At 37.5% G+C, this 20,041-nt stretch overlaps 1 protein-coding gene across 2 annotated transcripts in view; it reads right to left on the minus strand.

Annotated features, from left to right (window-relative positions):
• Window positions 1-12,142, minus strand: part of NOX3 (NADPH oxidase 3) — a 34,308-nt gene extending 22,166 nt beyond the window's left edge. The window contains exons 1-8 of one of the 2 annotated variants that reach the window (XM_015823147.1): window positions 12,098-12,142; window positions 11,669-11,764; window positions 10,207-10,309; window positions 9,739-9,746; window positions 8,208-8,292; window positions 4,293-4,438; window positions 2,529-2,710; window positions 1,866-1,995 (exon numbers count right to left, since the gene is read on the minus strand). In XM_015823147.1, the coding sequence (XP_015678633.1) occupies window positions 1,866-1,995; window positions 2,529-2,710; window positions 4,293-4,438; window positions 8,208-8,292; window positions 9,739-9,746; window positions 10,207-10,309; window positions 11,669-11,764; window positions 12,098-12,142 (795 nt within the window). Of the gene's footprint in view, window positions 1-1,865; window positions 1,996-2,528; window positions 2,711-4,292; window positions 4,439-8,207; window positions 8,293-9,738; window positions 9,747-10,192; window positions 10,310-11,668; window positions 11,765-12,097 lie in introns of both variants that reach the window. The other variant, XM_015823146.1, reaches the window with a different exon arrangement.
• Window positions 12,143-20,041: the final 7,899 nt, after the last annotated feature.

A 20,041-nucleotide genomic window follows, 5' to 3' on the forward strand; every position in this document is an offset into this window, starting at 1 on the left:
GATCAATGGTGAAGGGCAATCACCCTTAATGGGTGATCAGGATATGCATAGGGGATTAAGGGGGGGAAATACAAAGAACACAACAAAATGATTAGCCTTTAATGCCCTGTTGAATGTTCAAAGTTATATTCATTATATTTAGGACACGTGCCTTTTGCCAGGATGACAAGTCATCGATAATGGCATTAAATGATCCTGGGTAGGCTTCTGATGAAGACTAAGGAAGAGACAGGCTTTGCTATTCTTAGCATCATTAGCAAAAAGTTTGCTATGGGATGACTCTCTTTCATCTATCTTTTATGTGACAGTGAGGAAACAACAACTTACAATTCCAAATAGAGACATTTGATTCCATTCTTTTGGTAATACTGAATTTCCCAATTTATTACAGTGAACCTAGGATCTTTTAAGTGTATGGATATTTACCTTAGATTTCATGCTACCTAGTCTCCTGGAAATAGGCAATTGTAATTCGGTAAAACTTAAATCATGTTATTGTCTTACTTTTAATATGTATCTTTATACATTCCTATTTGTGTTGTCCAGTTAAACTAAAGAAATGTTTGCAGTAGTTTGGTTATAATTCCAGATCTTTAGGGTCCCAGAAAGCTGCAGAATATGGCAGCTAATCTGATTATTTCAGTAGCTGCAGTGTTAACTAAAAGTGGAGGAGAAAAAGCTATGTTTCTTTTTGTAACAATAAAACGGCAGAGCTGTTGGGTAACACACTTTCCTATTTAAAGGAAATCCTAACTCACCCTTTTTTTCAAGCTGGTAGTACCAACAGTGGGCAATTGCTATTCTCTGAAACACATTGATGCACCCTATTGATACTTTAATTCATTTATTTTTTTCAGTGCAAGTTCAGGAAAAAGCATAACTACTACTGGGAGGCACTAACAGAACCAGCATATATGGCCACCAACACTGAAGGACCTTTTCAGCTTTGGATCTTAACTGCAGCACATCCCTCTTTGGAAAAAAAAAATGACTCAGATGATGATGAAAACTATTTAAATGCCAATTCAGACTGCTTGTGTCAGCATTATGCTTTCCGTGTTTGATAAGTTTACCAGCTGTTTCATATATCAAATCATCCTAATGGGCATTGATAAAAGAGAGTCACAGTTCATTACTTTCATATAAAGGGTTGGGAGATATAGGCAGTATGCTGCCCGAATCACATTTGCAAGCGGGAGATGAATGCAATCATTTCTAGGACAGAGCCACAATATCTTATTTAAAGACATCAGGCTGGCAGATAATCTTTAGGATTCAAAATTTAATTTTTTTTGCTAGCTGTCCTTGAATACCAAATTCTGCTGCTGATTTTCTGCTCAAGTTATAAATTGTGGGAGTGGGAACACCATATGGATTATAATCCTCTTTCTCTTTAGCTTACCTTGTTCTTCATGTGGGGCTATCTCATCTTTTGAAGATGAGATGCTTCAAAGTGTTCTAATGGGATTTGTTGAGGTGTATATTAATGTGTGTATGTGCTAGATGCATTCAGTTCTGATCTGAAGGAGAAAAGATGTTTAGGAATGGTATATGATCTCCTGCCATGGACAAGAAGACCTACAGGATCCCTTCCAGTGGTGGGATTCAGTCAGTTTGCACCACTTCGGCAGAACCGGTAGCTAATTTTTTGTTGCCCAGGCCCAGAATGACCGTCCCGAAGCGGCATCCACACAGAGAACCGGTTGTTCCCTTCCAACTCTCTTGTTCTATGTTCTATGTTCTGGGGAGTCAGTTAACACCTCTCAACTACTGTATGTAGCCCTTTTCATATGGTGAGGGGCAACTCTACAAGTCTGTAAACAGCATTAATGATGAGATAATCATGATATAATTGCAATTCTTACCGAAGGGCTGTTGCCCGAAAACTGGGGAAGAGGACACTGAGCTGACCTTTCCCACTCCCAGTAGTGATCTTTACAGTAACTCACATTGTGAACCAGCAGACTCTGATTGGTTTGACCACGGATAAGATGGCTAGAAAAAAATAACAAAGTTAAACAGTATTTTATAGTTAAATGTCACTTTTGTGGTTGTCAAAAAGCCTTTCCACAGTTTAAAATATCAGGAACATTTGAGTCAGGTCTATATAAAAGACTTAGCCTTTGTAATAGTGGTTTTTCCTCCAATAATATTATATTTTGCTACGGTAGACCTCACAGATGATGATGCAATTCTATGGGCCAGATCTCTCCACTTCTTCCAATCTTGCAGTACTTTCTTGAGTTTTTCGATGATCTGGCTGGTGTCAGTTTTGATGGTGTTCAGCCACCATGTTCTTTGATGGTGGCTTGGCAGACACCAAACATCATATATAATGTATTAAGGTAGATTAGTTTCAGAAGAAAAGAGAGATGAGATTGATGGGTGGCTGTCCTAGCTTCCTTTAAATTAAGCTTTGAGGTTTGATCTCTGAATTAGTCTATAAGTCCCAATTGGTGATCTCGTAATTTGAACATTCAAAATAATATTTTGCTGTGTGACTATTATATATATGTATACATACTTACCCCATACCATGAACTACCAGGCCAGCGAAGAAAACAATGAATAAGTGATGGGTATACCAGAACACCTCATAGAAGGACCTTCTAATGGTTTCAGTAGACGAGGTCATTATCAGAATTAGCGACACAGTAATTAGGAATCCTGTCACTCCAGCTATGGTTCTCAGGATTTCAGCTAATGTATTCTAAATGGAAAGTGGTTTATAGGAATTAATAGTGTAATAAAAATATTAATTTAATTTAATTTCTTTTAAGACCAGACCCCGTGGCATTGACATTAAAACCTATTTTCTATGTAATACTAAAAACCTATCAATAACAAGGGGTGCAATTCCTGTATTTTTGTGAAGTGGTAAGAGGAAGCAAGCCTGTCTTAGCAGTCCCTATTATACTATAGTTGGGTATTCTGAAGGAAATACATGATTCGAACAAGATTAAATGAAGCAGACATTAATGATGGGGAAAGCATAGCATTATAGAATAAAGGAATACAGGGTAATAGCATGACTCTATATTCCTCCAGGAGGAATATAGAATATACCAGAAGGAAGCATATCCATCTGTAGCATCTGTAGAATTTAATCAAAAGTTTTTTGGCTATGCTGTATAGTGATTGGATTCTACTATCTTAAACATAATCTATTTTTACAGCAATTACAATGAGGGAAAATCTTGTAGATAATATAAATGAATATTTAATTGTTTAAAATGTGTGGCTGCCCATTGGAACTTACTCACTGGTAAGTGAATTTAGGATGACAGCCTAAATTATTTTATTGGCAATAATAACTGTACATTTGTACTGGTTTTAGAACAATGGCAAATGATTGTTGAACATGAAGATTGCCATGGTATTGAGGGAAGTTAGCCCAGAGAAGGAAATATTAAAAGGGCAGAAAAATATATTTTTCCTCAAAAGCATTTTTAAAACCAAAACCCAACCCTGGCCTCAAATCTCTTTGCCCCAAGCAGTAGCCAGCCCTATACAAATGCAAATGTAAAACCATCAGAAAGTTGGAGCCAGGGAACTCAAGAAGACAAAGGGACTTAAAATCTGCATACCCCACCCAAACTCTAGGAGTCATTAGCCCAGCCCCAGGGAAGCAGGATATGACTTTTGGGACATAATAGGACTAACCCATTACCATCAAGTATACCAGAGACTACACCTAGCCTCAGGTCAGAATACATGACACAGGAAATAGCCTTAAAGTTCATGCCACAGGAACAGGAAACTTCCAAACAAAAGGCTAGAGAAGGTATAAAAACCTACTGCTCATGTGCTCAGCCCTTCTCTCTCTCCTCTGCTCTTTCCTGCAAGAACCATCTTTCTGCTTCTTCAATAAACTGTAACCGTCTTCCCAAAGCAGTCGCCATGTTGCTTATTTATTCCCGGCTTGGATGAACCAGGATGAAGACTTACTTCTAACAGTATCATCATCTCTCTCTCCCATTCCCCATCTCACATCAAAGTTATGTCGCCATGGGTTTCAAGAGAATATGGCAAAGAAATGATCAACAACTAATATCAGTGGGCAATTCAAAATCTTTTATTTTTGTATTCTTATGCATACTTGATTACTATATCCCTGCAAAATGACCCTCACTTGATTCCCCATTTTATGTATTCTTTTTCATTTCTCTGCTGCCAACATTTTTATTTTAATTTAGGATATGAGTTGGATTGTGTTTTGTGAGTACAGTACAGGAATCTTTCTGATGAATGAAAGCTAATCAACCACAAGACTAACATCAAAACCAACCTACTGTGTCGTAGCTTCTGATGGGGTTCAAGTAGCTTTCATTCGGGCTTCCACCAATGCCAGATAGTTTATTCCGCAAGTCTCCTGCTTGTTTTGAATGGCTGAGATGAAATTGTTCTATATTGACCAAATGTGCAATGATGTGAATAGCTATGAAAATAGGTTTTAGAAAGTAAAGATTATGATGTGTTATTACTGGAATAAGGCAGACATCAATTTAGGAGGGACTATCTTCCTGCCATAGTCAATCAGTACATTTGATAAAGTTTTCTTTCCTTGACTAAGAGATAGCACATAGGTTTGTTCATTATTGCTGAATGGAAGCATTATTCATTTATCCTTGTAATGCAAAATACTGCCATGATTTTTCCTGTTCCTAATGCTAATCTCTGTCCTGCCTCTATTACATGTCTTCTTCCAAATGGTATTGCCCTGATTTTGTATATGTATTTCTTTGTGTGTGTATACACACACATACACATGATAGTCATGATAAGCAAGGCATTGGCTATTTCTTTGGCTTTGCTGCTTTACAGCTTTAGCATATTATTTGACAGCATGGAAAATATTCACCATTGTTATTGTTATTATTATTTTGAATCTAGTTACTTTATACTTTATTATTATGGAGAGATTTTATATAAACTGCAATTACAAGTCATTAGCTATCTGATCAGTAAGCAAAGAAAGAATGAAGCAAGAGTTAAGTTTTGTTATTTTGTATTACTTTGTGTTTATCCTCAGTAAAACACATACAATTGTCATAGAATTCGCATTTGAGAGAGAAAAAATAGGAATTACAACATGTAAGTCTTGGATATATTACATATAAGGAACGGTTGCTGGAATTGGGTATGTCTAGTTTAATGAAGAGAAGGACGAGGGATGACATGATAGCAGTGTTCCAATATCCCAGGGGCTGCCACAAAGAAGAGGGAGTCAAGCTATTCTCCAAAGTACCTGAAGGCAGGACAAGAAGCAATGGATGGAAACTAACCAAAGAGAGAAGCAACCTAGGACTAAAAAGAAATTTCCTGAACAATTAATCAGTGGAACAATTAATTAGTGGAACAACTTGCCTCCAGAGGTTGTGAATGTTCCAAAACACTGGAAGTTTTTTAAGAAGAGACTGGACAGCCATTTGTCTGAAATGGTATAGGGTTTCCTGCCTGAGCAGGGGGTTGGACTAGATGACCTCCAAGATCCCTTCCAACTTTTTTTTATTATTATTATTATTATTATTATTATTATTATTATTATTATTATTATTATTATTATTATTATTATTATTATTATTATTATTATTATTATCATCATTATTATTATTATTCCTACTATTACTATTATTACTATTATTATTATTATAGTAGTTAAACTGGTTTGTCATTTTCTAATTAAACACTTTACTATTCCCCATATAATCAATCACTTGTCAATTTACAGGTAGACCTCGACTTATGACCATTACGGAATCTAACCATCAAGGTTGTAAGTCATGACAGTCATAAAATGGGTCACCCAAGTGTCTGACCTGATTTTACAATATTTTTTGCGATGGTCGTTAAACAAAACAAAGGTCGTAAATTGAGGAGTACTTGTGCATTGTTGTAAATAGGAGGACCTCAGAGGTATAAGATTCAAATCTGTTTTCCCAGAAACGTTCTAGAGCTTCACATTCTAGTTTCACCCTTCTGTCTTTTGAACCAGTGCTTTGATAGCTCTGCTGTCACCCCTCTCCCACTTGGCATCCTTTCGCTGTCCATGATGTTTTAGAGTGATCGAAATGCTACAACTTGTGCTGCTTTACTGGTGATTAAAATGGAAAGGATGGACCTGGAAATAGAGCCAGGTTTTTAAGACTTTCCTAAGGGACACTAGGATCATGGCTATGTAGCATCAGGAGGGATAGTTGCCCAAAGAGCCAGCATGTCTCCTGGGTGCCATGACATTCTTTTATTGATGGGTCCCAGAGCAAGTCAACCCTGGGTATTTGGGTTCTAAAAGACTTAATTTAAAATTATAGGTGTAGACACCCTTCTATAACTATCTATAGGTGTAGACACCCTTCTATAACTATCATGGGCTCTTTCTTTCATTCCTCTGGGACATACCTCAGGTAAGATTTTTAAATATAAATGGATTATTCCATATATCAGTCATTATAAAAAATATGTGATACATACTGAAATGTATTCCCGCTTTATGAATAACTTTCATGCCTAACCTCTTAAACTTAAATTGCAAAGCGCAGTCAACGCAGTTTGGTGGACTTTTACTTCGTTACATGAGAAAACTAAAATAAGTCAAATTAATGGATTTCTATTTCTGGAATGAGTTCTTAATTAAGAAAAAGAAATGTGTGCACATTTTTCAGGAATGTATTCATATGATGAAAGCAAATTGATAAATTGCTGTCCATGATAAAGAAGCATCTCATCGTATTGCTTTGTGGCATATTCTGAATTCCATACTCTTTTGAGGTTTTCAGCAAAACAAAGAACAAAAATCCAGCTCATTGATTCTGGTAGGAATTATGCCATATTAGATTCAAGAAACATCAGCACCTGTTTGGTAAAATGACTGAAACATTCATCTTATTGTTTAGATGTTCCTTATGAGCTGTGAACAAAGATAGTAAAGGTAGGCAAAGTGGAGATAAATTAAAGCATGTCAGGCATAGAAGGTGGGGATAGAAAGAATATTTTTCTCCTAAGATTCCTATAATGTTAGAATTAGGCATTATTAACTGAAACTGAATGTAAATGATCCAGAACTGATCAAAGGAAAGATTTGAAATTTTTTATATTGCATGATTTGTTCGAGATGGTGGTGTCATCAGATGCAGATAACCACCAATTTAGATGGCTTGTAGACGGGGATATGAAATTTGGTTGTAAATGCATGCATTGGTTGGAAAATGATTTTTTTAGTTACCATTTATTACCATCATATTTGCAAATGGTTGCTAACGGAGATAGTTGCTAAACAAGGAGTGACTATATATCTTAAACACCAGCTGCTAGAGAACAATCATTGAAGACTATTGTCCTCCCATCTATATTTGTGAATTTCCTGGAGATACCTGGTTGGCCATGATGTAATACCAGAATGTTAGACAAAGTGGATCAAAGGCCTAATGTTGCATTGTCTCTGCGGTACAGTATCTTTGTTGTACTTTATGTACAATAAACTTGTCTTTCTGCTGGAAAATAAAGTAAATAAAATCTACATGTACACTATACAAAAGGAACAAATATTCCTATTTCAGTTAAAGCTAGAAATAGAAATGTAAAAGAATGGCGGTAATGAGGATTGTATGGGTTTCCCATTTTCAAAGCAGTTGAATTAAGTCCAACTCCACTAAAGCTAGGAGAGGCTTAAGAAATGGTTTTCATCACAACAAAAGTCATTGCAATAGGAAGTCCTTTATGCTAACTCCAGGGATTAGGAAGGGAGCTAATTTTGTCATACTCTCAGTGGAGAAAAAAAGAAAACCTTATATGAAGATAAAATTTCCATCATAAAGATATCCTGTATGAAGAAGATCAAAATTTAGCTTTGTGTTGTTTACTTTAGATTTTAGTAATGGTACCTTCATGGCTAGATCACAGGCTGACAAAGTTTAGAATAAAACCGCTAGCTACACCAGCTGGTTCTGGTGGGAATCTCAGTGATACTCTAGTACAGAACCCGAAAAAAAAAATTAAGACCACCACTAAGTCCAACTGAAAATAAGTATAGGATTATATTTCTAAAATCTAGTTTAAGGTTTTTTTCCCACAGTTAATTTCCACTGATCCATAATAATTGAGCATTGGGAGGTACATGGAATTACTCAAGCATGTGGCTAATATGCTGAATTTGTATGATCCCGGTTAGAAAAAAAGTAATATTGCAGGCAACATGTTTTCAAACTTACTTGCATTTACAGCGACTCCATAGGCAATCATCTTGTGAAATGTGATATTTTTATCCAGTTGTCTCCTCAGTATTGTTCTGCAACACTTGACGAAAACAAAGATGTATTTTAAATCATGTTTATTTCATTTACATGACTCTGAGCTTGAATTTAGTAACTGTGATATTCATTCCTCTCCTCCCTCCCATAATACATGAGACAAGAATGAGATTAGACATTTTTCAATCTAAAATAGAGTTTCTGTCCACACAATTATTGAAGCAAGGTGCATAATCCATAGTATGAAGTTGACTTGATAGGGAACTGTAAATGTGAATAAATCACAGTTTATCCTTTTTTTTTGTAATCTGCAGCTGATAAAAATGGAAACAAAAATATACAACCACTTCAAAAAGACAGAATAAAGAGAGAGGAAAGTCCATAGCTTAACAAGGCTCAAACATCCTTGTTAAATGATGATAATACATAGCTTATTATATTTTATATGTATCATATGATGTAGCCTACAACTCAGGAGGTTAAATATTAAATTAATCCTTTAGTTGCAGCACCAAAATATAACTTGTTTGCATACTGAAAAAGCAACAGTTTTGCTGGTTAAAATTTTATTGGAAAAAGTATAAAACTTTCTGTTATGGAAAAAAGATTATACCGTGTATTTAATTGATATAGGCTACAGCTGTTTTTCTTTAAAACATTTTTTAAAAAGCACAAACAGAGGCATATTTTTCTGCATCACAAGGCAGAAAAATATATTTATGGTACCATTCTGTTACAAAAGGCTATCTTTTTAACAGTCCATTTTATTTCTAAATGTCTTAAACGATTTCCTATCTGCAGATTTTTTTTTCCAGAATTTGTCCATTTCATAATTAGCACCTACTTTATACTGGCAAATATGCAGTTTCCGCATTACATTGTTTAACCAGTTTGAAATAGGGATCACAGCTTTTTCTAAAGAATTATGTGAATGATAATAATGAAAGGTTGCTGTGAATTCTCTGCTATACAATTGCCTTACATCCTAGCATCACAGCCTTTTGTTGTGAACCACAAGAGTTAACTAGGTTGAGAATATGGTGCAAACAAGTCCACACAGTCATTATTCATTTGGGCAAGATCACCCTATTTCAGGCGTCACATTTATGAATGTTATAAGGCACAATGAAACAATAAACTCAGACAAGATAAAAATCACAGTGAGATAATTTCCTTGTGACTCTTGTCTGGTGAATTGGCTCTTTTCCATAATGAGAAGTGATATTATATCTAACAGATGCATTCATACATCTTTTTCTCCTTGTTTTATTCCATCAACAAGCAAGTAACACTGACTAAGTTCTTATGTACTATGTTAATCAAAGTCTATCCAGAATTGTCTTTCCAACAATGCAGGGATTTTCTCCTTCCATGGAACAAACTGAGATCCAAAGGAAACTGCCCATGAAAGAAGGGAGACCCAATTTTTGCCAGTTCTCTTCCCTCTTGGAACTTTATTGTACTTCATGACTCAAAGCACTTTTTAGTGAACATAGGAAGCTGCCATGGGAAAAAAGATACAGCTGAAACATCTTCTCTCTAGTGGGAACACCTCTCGACTAAGCCAATATTATGCATCAACTCCATTATAATGTGTGTTTCAATAAACTTTTATTTATTGCATTTATTCCCCATTTTTCTCTAAGAGGCCATAGGTGGCTCACTTAGAAGGTCTTCAAATTTAATGCCCACAGTAACCCCTCTGTGAGATAGGTTGGGGTCAGAGAGAGGATTGGCCCAAAGCCACCTTTTATGCTCCTGGTCCAGAGATATTTACTTACCAGCATCTGCTTACCAGCATAATCCACTTAAAATTAAATCTTACAGATTATCTTCTTCTTGAACAAGAAAGGGCATTTCTATCTGAATCTGAAATTATACTAAAATGTTGAACCACGGCAATAAGAGTTAAAAAGACAATGGATGGACTAGCGCCATCACTAAACATTACTTACAAAACTTCCCCGTAGGAAGGAGATGAGGTTTCTGCTGACTGGCAGGAGGATCAGCAAACAGTTGAAGTTGAGGCAAGCAGCAGAAGCTCTTGCCCATGAAAGTGCAGACTAGGTATCAGGAGAACAAAACTGTTACTTAGGTGAAACTAAGAATTTCACACGCTAAAGCAATCAAATCTTTTTTTTTTTTGGTTTATTTCTGAAGGTATAATTCCTAAGCTGACCTTGGATAAAATGATTGATATAGTCTAAAGTGAAAGATAGAGACAAAGACATTCAGTCTTAAATAGCACAGCAACCTTTTTTTGAAAAGGTTGGCCAATTATTTGGTATCAGCAAAATATCTTGTAGTCATGTTTCTGACCTTAAGGCCTACTATATGGCAACTAAGTTCAGAGATATCAAATAAGGTAATAAATTATGCTTATGGTGGTCAAACAAATAATCCTACTTTAGCAACATTGTGTGAAGGCCTAGTTCTCTGGAGAAGGCTCTAAGCCTGTGGTGGCAAACCTATGGCACGCGTGCTACAGGTGGCACACAGAGCCCTCTTTGTGGGCACGCGAGCCGTTGCCCCAGTCCTAGGCCTTCAGCTGGGTTTTATAAAACCTTTTCACTTTAGGCCTCTGCCGCCATGTGCCCCAAAAAAGGTTCAATCAATCAATCAATTTCAATTTCTCGCGGGAAAAAAAAAGATCTCGCAAAGTTGGAATTGATTGATTGAACTTTTTAGTCCCATCCAGTCTGCCGTTACCACCGCAGCCACACCCATCCAATGGGCCACGCCCACCCAGCACCCGATGATACATAAGTGGGTTTTGGGTTGCAGTTTGGGCATTCACTGCTCTAAGCCTTCTAAGTCTAAGGTATAAAAAAGGAAAGGAAGAGAACAACCAGCAGCAGGGTGGAAAGATTTAGGTACTCAGATTTAATGGTACTGTTGGAAGACCTAAAAGTATCACTTTAGGGACAGATCACCACAGAGAAAATCTATCTCTGTTGTTACTAAGGCAGGATAAGTGACCTCTGCAGCAAGGGAAGAAGACAAAATAGTAGGTTCATTTAAGAAGTATTGAGGTGGGGAATGAAGAGTTTGTAGATAATGGATAGACTGTTTTTTTTATTCCCCACCCTATACCTTAAAACATGCATTGCATGACCCATTAGAAACTATATATTTTTAAAGGGTGACAGGTGCATAAAGGGAAATAATTTTAAAACAAATTTATTGACAACTTTAAGGCATGTGTGGACTTCAACTCCCAAAAGTCCTCAGCCAGCATGCTGGGAGTTGGACAAACAAAGTTGCCAGGTTTGAGAAATAGTGGTCTAAGTAAAGAGATAGGTGCATACAGAAGCAAAGATGTGGTGGAAAGTTGGGCAAATGAGCGGATTGGGTTGGCATAACAAAATAGATGGAGAGATAAATAAAAGATCCAGAAGGTATTTCAGAAGAATTTTACTCACACCCAGCATAACACGTGTGTAGAGGTAGGCATCCTCGTATTCATACCAGAAGAATGTGATAGTGAACAAGTAGATGTTCATCCCCAACCACAATAACTAGAACAGAGAAGTTTTCACTAGTTGATTTCAAGTATTTATTTATGCCCATTGGTTTAGAAATGTCTTCCTTAGTGCTTTGAGAAATTCACAAATGGTTGTGTGAAAAAACAAAACAGAAAATCCAGCTTCATCTTCTCCATGGCCTCCCTTTTCCATTTTACAAATCCAGGAGGTGAATAACAGATATCGGGACTGCACTTTATTTACCACCACAACTTTTACGCTAGAGAAAACCATGCTGAACCTGAAAAAATGTAGCAAAAATTCAAGAATTCCCCTCCAAACACCAGCGATTTATCAGAATCAGTAGTTTGATTATGAAGTACTTACAACAAGCAGAACTGACAAACTTTCATTCAAAATCCAAATCCCCATCTTGATTTTCTTTGTTCTGCGCTAGCAGAGAATTGCTCTTTCCTTGTAATGCCAACTGAGTCCTCTGGATCTTCCCTGAACAGCATATTCAGCACTGGAGCTGCAACCTACAGCATTCTAATTAAGAGCTTTCTAGCAGATGTCAATCTCCAAGGGGAAGTGACTTTGTGATTTGTGAAAGGAACAGGCAATACATCACGTGTATTCTAATCAATGAAGCTTCCCCCTTCCCCCAGTCATCTACACAACTGCAAATAACAACTTTAGAGATGCCCTGGAGTTCTTCTTCCAGCTGCAAGCGAAAGGGAGTGCAGAGAGAGCTGTGTGGAGTTTTGAAGGGGGGAACTTTGCTACAGCAAGGCTTTGATCAAAGTGATGCACTGATCAAAGCAGCCCCCTTGCTTGGGGGGGTTTCTATACATGGCTGCACGTGCTCAGAGGCTCCTTTCCCTTGCATTACAGCAGATGGCTCAGTCAAGCTGGCCTGCTTTGATGTTGAGATATGTGGTGTAGAAACTAAGCGACTCCATTTTCCTAGTAAAGAAATTGCCTTGAATTAGATCACTGTATAATAGCAGAGATCAGCAGTCCTGAAGCCCAGCAAACCCACTTCAAACATTAATATATATATGTATTATAATGAAGTAAAACATTCGGATTGAGCTTGGCTCCTGGTAACTTCATAACTACCACGTAGTTTTCTTAGCAGCAACAGGGAAGTGGTTCAACATTCCCTTTCTCCATTCCCCCTCACAACTTTCCAGGCTAGTCCACAGCCCTAGCGGTTTCCCGTTCAAGTATTAAACAAGTCTATTCTGCTTAGCTCAGGGGACTTCAAACTTGGCCCTATTATGACTTGTGGACTTCAACTCCCAGTTGAAATCCACAAGTCATAAAAGAGCCAAGTTTGAAGACTCCTGGCTTAGCTGGATGGTTAGCCAGGTGCTGCTGAGGGTTATTATTTTGAATCAGCCATATCCCAAAAGTGACAAGTCAAGGTTTTCATTTTTATTCCAAAGAATCTAAATTTTCTTCAGAGACTGGCTCAGGACATGAAGCTTTTTGCACCGAAAAAAATTGTGTCCACATGCATGTGAGCACACATAGAGGCCAAAAAAAAAAGGATCACACTTCTCAACTTGTTCTATAGATGTTGACTGAACTGCCAAGCAAGTTTCTTTCAAACCATTGACCATTTCTTCTGAGAACAGAAGCTTAGGGATCCCTGATGCTTTCCGAGCTTGGTTGTTTTCTTGCAGATGTTTCATTATCCAAACTAGGTAACCTCACCAGTGCCAGAAGGGAGGGGGTTTGCTCTCATTTTATATTCTAGTGGCTTGCCCTGTCAGTGTTGGTGGGGGTGGTCTTGGTGGTCCTGTGATTGGCCTGTTTACTGTTAGCTTGCTTGGCAGTTTCTTGATTGCAGTATTGTTTACATCTTGATTGTTGATCTGATGTTAATCTTGGTGTTAACATCACTAATTAGGAAAGCCAAAAGAGATCAATCACACGTTGAAAACATCCTCTATCTCATTGAAAATCCCTTTGTTTTCCCTTTTACTATACACAGGCTATGCAAAAGTCCACTACTCCTGGAAATGGCTGTACTTCCCCCTAATGCCTGGGGAATGTGTCATTACTCCAGATTCACCTTTCTAAGAAGTACAAGACCTTCGTGATGTGGTGCCCTCACATGTTAGGCTACTGCATCTTTCTCCTCCCTAGAGCTGAGGGTTTAGTTTAATTACTTATAGGGCATACCTTTGGGGATTTCAAATAGAAAGAACCACAGATTCTTTCAACATGTATTGTTGTTTCTACTATTTTCCTTACATAACCTGTGATTGGAAACTCCTTGAAGCTGAGACCTCTCAATCTAGGTCACTGCAAAATGCCTTGTGGACTTCAGCTCTCAGAATTCCTCAGCCAGCATGCCTGGCTGAGGAATTCTGGGAGTTGAAGTCCACAAGTCATAAAAGGGCCAAGTTTGAAGACCTCTGTATTAGATGGTACCGTATGAAATGATGACCAATCATTAATGATAAAACATGAATATATCATTATATAGTAACAGTTATTATTTAACTGTAACAGGTATCCATAACTACTTAAATGTAACTACTACTACTCCTCCCAACTTTTGAAAAACCATAAGAGAGAAAATGAGAAAGCGAAATAAGGTCGACTATGATTGGGTGACCTTCTTTTCTCCTCCCCTCCTTTCCTTTCTAATGTCAACATCTGAATTAGCTATACTTCAAAGCCAAAGAAAAAAAAGCCTGCACAAGACATTCTCTTTTGAAGTACAGCTGATCCAGACACCAGTTTTCTAAAATGAAAGTCTCTCTTTCTCTCTCTCTCTCTCTCTCTCTGCTCCCTCTCTCTCTTTCTCTGTTTTTTCAAAGGCATCTGACTGGGATTTTTCCAAGAACAGCAAAGTCAGAGGCTGCTTTGGATTCCTAGCCATGAGAGTGCTTCTAAGTATACTTCAAAGAAGAATTGTTCATGTAGCGTCTCTTTGAAGTTCATCTGATTCAGATCCAGATGCTAGCTTTCTGAAAGAATCCAGTATTTCCACAGGAATTAATAGCGCTTCTCTAACATATTATTTAACAAAAAAGTAAAGTACGCTCTCAAACATAAAGTGATTTAGAATAGATTTTGAAATATGGATGAAACAAGGGGTGCCAGATGTAGGAATCGTGCCAGTTCATCAGTGTTTTATTTGTAGAAGCGACAGCTCAAATCTAATAACCGTACAGTCTAAACAGAAAGTATTGTCATCTGTATGCAACATTACAGGCTTTTAAGGACTTTGAGAGTCCTGAGGCAGATATTCCTTTGAGATCCATTGCCACTTTATTCTCATTGCATCTGGGCCAACATCGAATTTTTTTCCCCCATTGCTTTTCATCCATAGAAGTCAAATTTACTGCTGAGCATTTCCCTCGATATCTGTCCATGTAGTTTTCTTGGCTGAATACAGAAGTGATTTGCCTTTGTTTTCTTCTGGGATGCTGTTTTAGCTTCCTATTCTAGCCTATAAAGTCCCTGCTTTCCTAACCTCTTTTTCTTACCTGAAAACCTCAAAATCCTGTGCACTCTTTCATGTCATTTGATTGACTTGTAATAAAGCTATTATTACCCACCTATGGATATTGCTTTTGTATGTGTGATGGGCATATTAGCTCATATTAGCTAGGACTGTTCTTTATCTGAAGTCATTTTGGGATGATATTGTCTTATTGCACCATCTGATTCTTTTGAATCCTGAAGCATAACCTAGACGAGGGACAGTCCACCTTTCAAGCTGCTTGAGTAGCAGATTGCTGTTGTTGAATGCTTCCTGTTCCACTGGCCTGCAATTCAGTCTATTTCTGAATTTAGTTCTAGCACTCTTCTGAAAAAGTGCTGGATCTATTATTTTAAACATAGGTCTAATGCACTTCTGGAAGAGTGCTAAACCAAAGTCCCCAACATAATCTGTATGAGGTATGATGGAGGGGAGCATCAGAAAAGGCTCCTCTTGTTTCAGTCTCATCATGCATGTGATCTGTCAGTCAGACATGGAGTGATGTGCAAGGAAGTGATCTATAACCACCAAATCCACTCTCGTACAGGGGTCCCCAACCTCCAGGTCATGGACCGGTACCAGTCCCTGGCCTGTTAGGAACTAGACTGCGCAAGCGATGGGTGAATGAGTGAAGCTTCATTTGCACATGCATGGGATCTAGGTTGGGTGTGAACCCATCTCACCCCGGTCCAGAAAGGTCAGGGACCGCTGCAATAGTTTATAAAATGAGATCAGACTCCACTCCCTTTTAGCACTGATAATGTTACCAGGTTTGGTAATGAAATGTCTGCAAGAAAACAGTCAAGTTTAGAGAGCACCAAGGAGCCCACAACAGGAGTGATCTATAAATGTTGCAAGAGAGCAGATGGCCAGCAACACCCTTCAGCCCAGGTCCATCTGATTAGTCATTCAAGCTAAAATGTAAAATTGACAGAAATTGTATCTTTCTCATCATAGGGTTCTGTATCCAGAATTAATAAATACTGTGAGGGGTTTGGCAGTACCGCAGTGAGAGGCTATAGCCATTAGCACCCCAAAGTAGCTAACAGAGCATGAAAAATTACTTTAAAATAGGCAAAATGGGTCAAGCCAGGTTTCCAGTCTTGCTGATGCTCAAGCCAAAAAGACATGGAGAACAGTGCCCAGAGGAAGGGGGTTTGTCCATAGCAGCCTCCAATGGGCAACAAGAATTGGGAAGATAAGATCATAAGAGATCATACAATCATAAAATAAAACTTTATTGTCATTTTTTTACTGTGAGCACACTGGCACACCTTGAAAATGAAATTGTGTTGCCTGCTCTCAAGCAAAAGTATATGACTACCCATACATATACATGACACACATATGCACATGCTGTATACATACATACATACACACACACACACACAGAGAGAGAGAGAGAGAGAGAGAGAGAGAGAGAGAGAGAGAGAGAGAGATCACTGTCCATTTTGGATAGAGGAAATTTGAAAGTTCACAAGGTTGATGCTATATGGAACGAAACTGTGACTGAATCTGGATGTTCTGCTTCAGATACCACAAAATCTCCTCCTAGAAGGTAACAAGGAAAACAGGTTGTGAAGAGGATGTGTAGTGTCCCAGACAATCCTGGAAACCCTGCTCAACCATCGCTTATACTGTAAGCTATGTCCTGGATAGAAGGGAGTGAACTACCAATAATCTTTTCTGCCATCCTCACCACTCTCTGCACTGCCTTCCTGTCTGAAGCAGTGATGTTTCCAAACCAGATAGTAATGCAATATGACAGGATGCTCCCGATCATCCCTCTATAGAAAGTGGTAAGGACAGGGGAAGGAAGATGTACTTTTCTAGTACGATGCAGAAAATGCAAGTGCAAGATCCTAATCCTTGACCATGTCATAACCAGCATTGTTACTGTGCCTTTGCAATCCATCATATGAAAAGGCTTGTGTTGATAAAAAAAAAGAAAACAACACTATTCTAAAATTGGAACAGCAAAAGATGAATTTCTGCTACCCTCCACGGTGGACTGGGAATGAATGAGAGCGAAATCACAAGGATATGTCCTCTAAAAATGATTAGCAAGGCAATTCCATGGGTTAGTTTGCTATGAGGAAGTGTCCACAGAAAACCTTCAGTAATAGAATGACAGATAATGAAAGCTTCAGAGCTCAGGCAGTTTCAAATCTTCCCCTTTCTGTGTGCACAAGCTCCTTCCCCCAGGGAAGCACTAAAACATGAAATCTTCCATCTGCAATGTGAAAAGCTGCAACAGCAAATAGGATTCTGTTAAAGTCCCAGTGATTTTCAGTGGACTAAATTACAAGATGCCTAGCCAGGTTACAGGCTGAGTTCTCTGAAAAGATGGTGGTGGTGGTGGGGAGACAATTGGTTGTTGTTTCAATTATTCCCCTCCCCCCCAAAAGCCATATAAGCTTTAGGCTAGCTGAAGGCTTTTAGTGCTTCAAGAAAAAAGTATCAGAAGGCTTTTAAAAGATTGCAGCATGTAGCAGGTAGATACCAAATGTTTCTTATTCTCCTCAAAAATGAATACTTCTGTTACTACAAGATTGAAAGGAGCCATAAAAACACGCAGAGAGGAGTCTTAATATTCCCTAGCGAAGAGCATAGAAGGAAATGGAGTGAGTTGATTGTACTCCATAATGAATAATTCATTTTTAAAATTTCAGATGGACTGATAGAATGACAAATACTGCTCAGTAAAGAGGAGAGTGCTAAACTTTATGGCTAAGATGACAGGTCCACCTTCTAGACCATGCTGGCTGAGGAATTCTGGGAGTTGAAGTCCACAAGTCATAAAGTTGCCAAGGCTGGAGATCCCTGGTCTAGACCAAGGTCCCTGGACCACTTGTCAAAGAATGAGAAAAGAACCCATGGAAGCATGCATGTTTTGTGAGTCCATCACTTAGCAGTAGTCACCCTTTTAAAAACACAGTTGGCTTCTGCACTTAAATCAGACATGGAGGCATCATGACACACACAAATAGCACTTATTTCCTATCATACCATACTGTCTTCTCAGAGGCGTTCTGCTCCTATAGGTATTATAAGACCTATAAGCACCAGTTCATAGCGCCAGGACTTTTTTTCTCATAGAATGCCCAGAACAGAGTTCCGGCACCTTTTTTTGATGGAACCTTGTAGGGTAGGCAAGGCAGGTTGTATGACGTGTGTGAGTTCCGGCACTTTTTTTTTTTTTTTTTAAAGAAAAAAAGCACTGCATAGCGCTGATTATGGCCATGAAGTAGAAGCAGTTGTTTATCTCTTTTTAATTTTTAAAAACATTTTTGAAGAATTTTTTTATTGAAAAATTTTGCATTATTCAAAGATAGTACAAACTAAAGTCAAAAATAAAGAAAAGAATAAAAAGAATAAAAACCATCTCCTATGTGGCTACACACAGGATTTAACTCGCTTCTTCCCATAATCTCCCTCCCTCCACCACCCAATTTATCCAATCAGAAATCCAAAAATTGTCATACCTATCCAGGTATCAGCAGAAGTCCAAAGAGGATTTCCAGAATCTAAAAGATAGTTCTTATTTTAAACCTGAACAAATAGATCAACTTAATATACATTCCTTTTGCTTCTACCAGTCTTAATCTCTAATTTATCAAGTTGCTGTTATGGGGTTAAATTTACATTCAAACTTTTGTTCTCCCAATTCAAAGATTTCTTTAAGGCTCTAGAATTATTTTTTTTTGTAAATCCTATATGTCCTTGTCTAGATAATTTTCCAACTCTTGATTTGTCATTTGTATTTCCACTGTAACAATAATCTCTATTTTATAATTCACAATTTCTCCATTTTCCAATATTTCTATATTGTTTGGGATTTTTTCATTAACATTTTTTACATATTTGAGTTCTTCTTTAAAATGTTCAAGAAATATATTGGCAGGTATAGAAATTGTTGCTGTCAATTTAGTTATATATTTTTCTTCCAGGTCTTCAAAGAACCTTTGAAATGTCTCCAATGTCACATTTTTATCTCATTCTGCAAATTTCTGCCAGAAACTTTAGTCTCCTCTAATGTCCCATTTCTGTATTCACAAAATCTCAAGTTTCTTTTTTTTTAACTTTCCACCAACAATCTCTTTTCTTGTAGACTAAACAATTCCATGAAAATTGTTTCTTTACTCCATTTTTCAAAGCTCTTACAAAAGTTATATTCCAAATTCATCTGGTCCCTTAATCCATTTAAAATGTTCTTGGGTTAAATTCTCATTTAGTTTTTTGCCATTTATTTTATGTTCTTAAATTCTTTAAACTATAAGTTATTTTTTTTCCTTCTATTTTGGATGAAGTTTTACTCACCAGATAGATTTTCAGATTTGTTTGTAAGACCTATTTTAACTTTAAAACAATTTTAAATCCAAAAGTGATTAGAAGTGAAGATAGACAAATTTAGTGTCCTTAAAGTGTCCACCAGGATTGAGAGCTTGATGACTTCGCTCTTGTCCTGGCACTCAAACTCACAAGTTGATTGTGTTCTACTTGTGAGGAGCAGCCATATGGAGCACAAGTGACAATCTCTCATCCTTTTCTTGTCTAGAAGGACTTTCTTGGAACAAGCTTGCCACCAGTTCATCAATCATCTCATCATTTCTGCTTACTTGGAAATATCTTATTCACCAGTTTTTTTTCAGCCAGAAGTCCTGGGAGCAGTTATTTATCAATAAGTGTGCTGAATTCCTTTGATGGGGAAGATATTATTTTAGATTGTGTCATCTGTTAGATGATTAACTAGACTCAACACTGTCAAATAATTCTTTCCCCCACCATTATATTTATATACTATGCTTGCACTGCTTGCGTTTATG

This window comes from Protobothrops mucrosquamatus, unplaced genomic scaffold (genome assembly GCF_001527695.2).
Source record: "Protobothrops mucrosquamatus isolate PMUCROS unplaced genomic scaffold, P.Mucros_1.0 scaffold1784, whole genome shotgun sequence".
NCBI lineage: Eukaryota > Metazoa > Chordata > Lepidosauria > Squamata > Viperidae > Protobothrops > Protobothrops mucrosquamatus.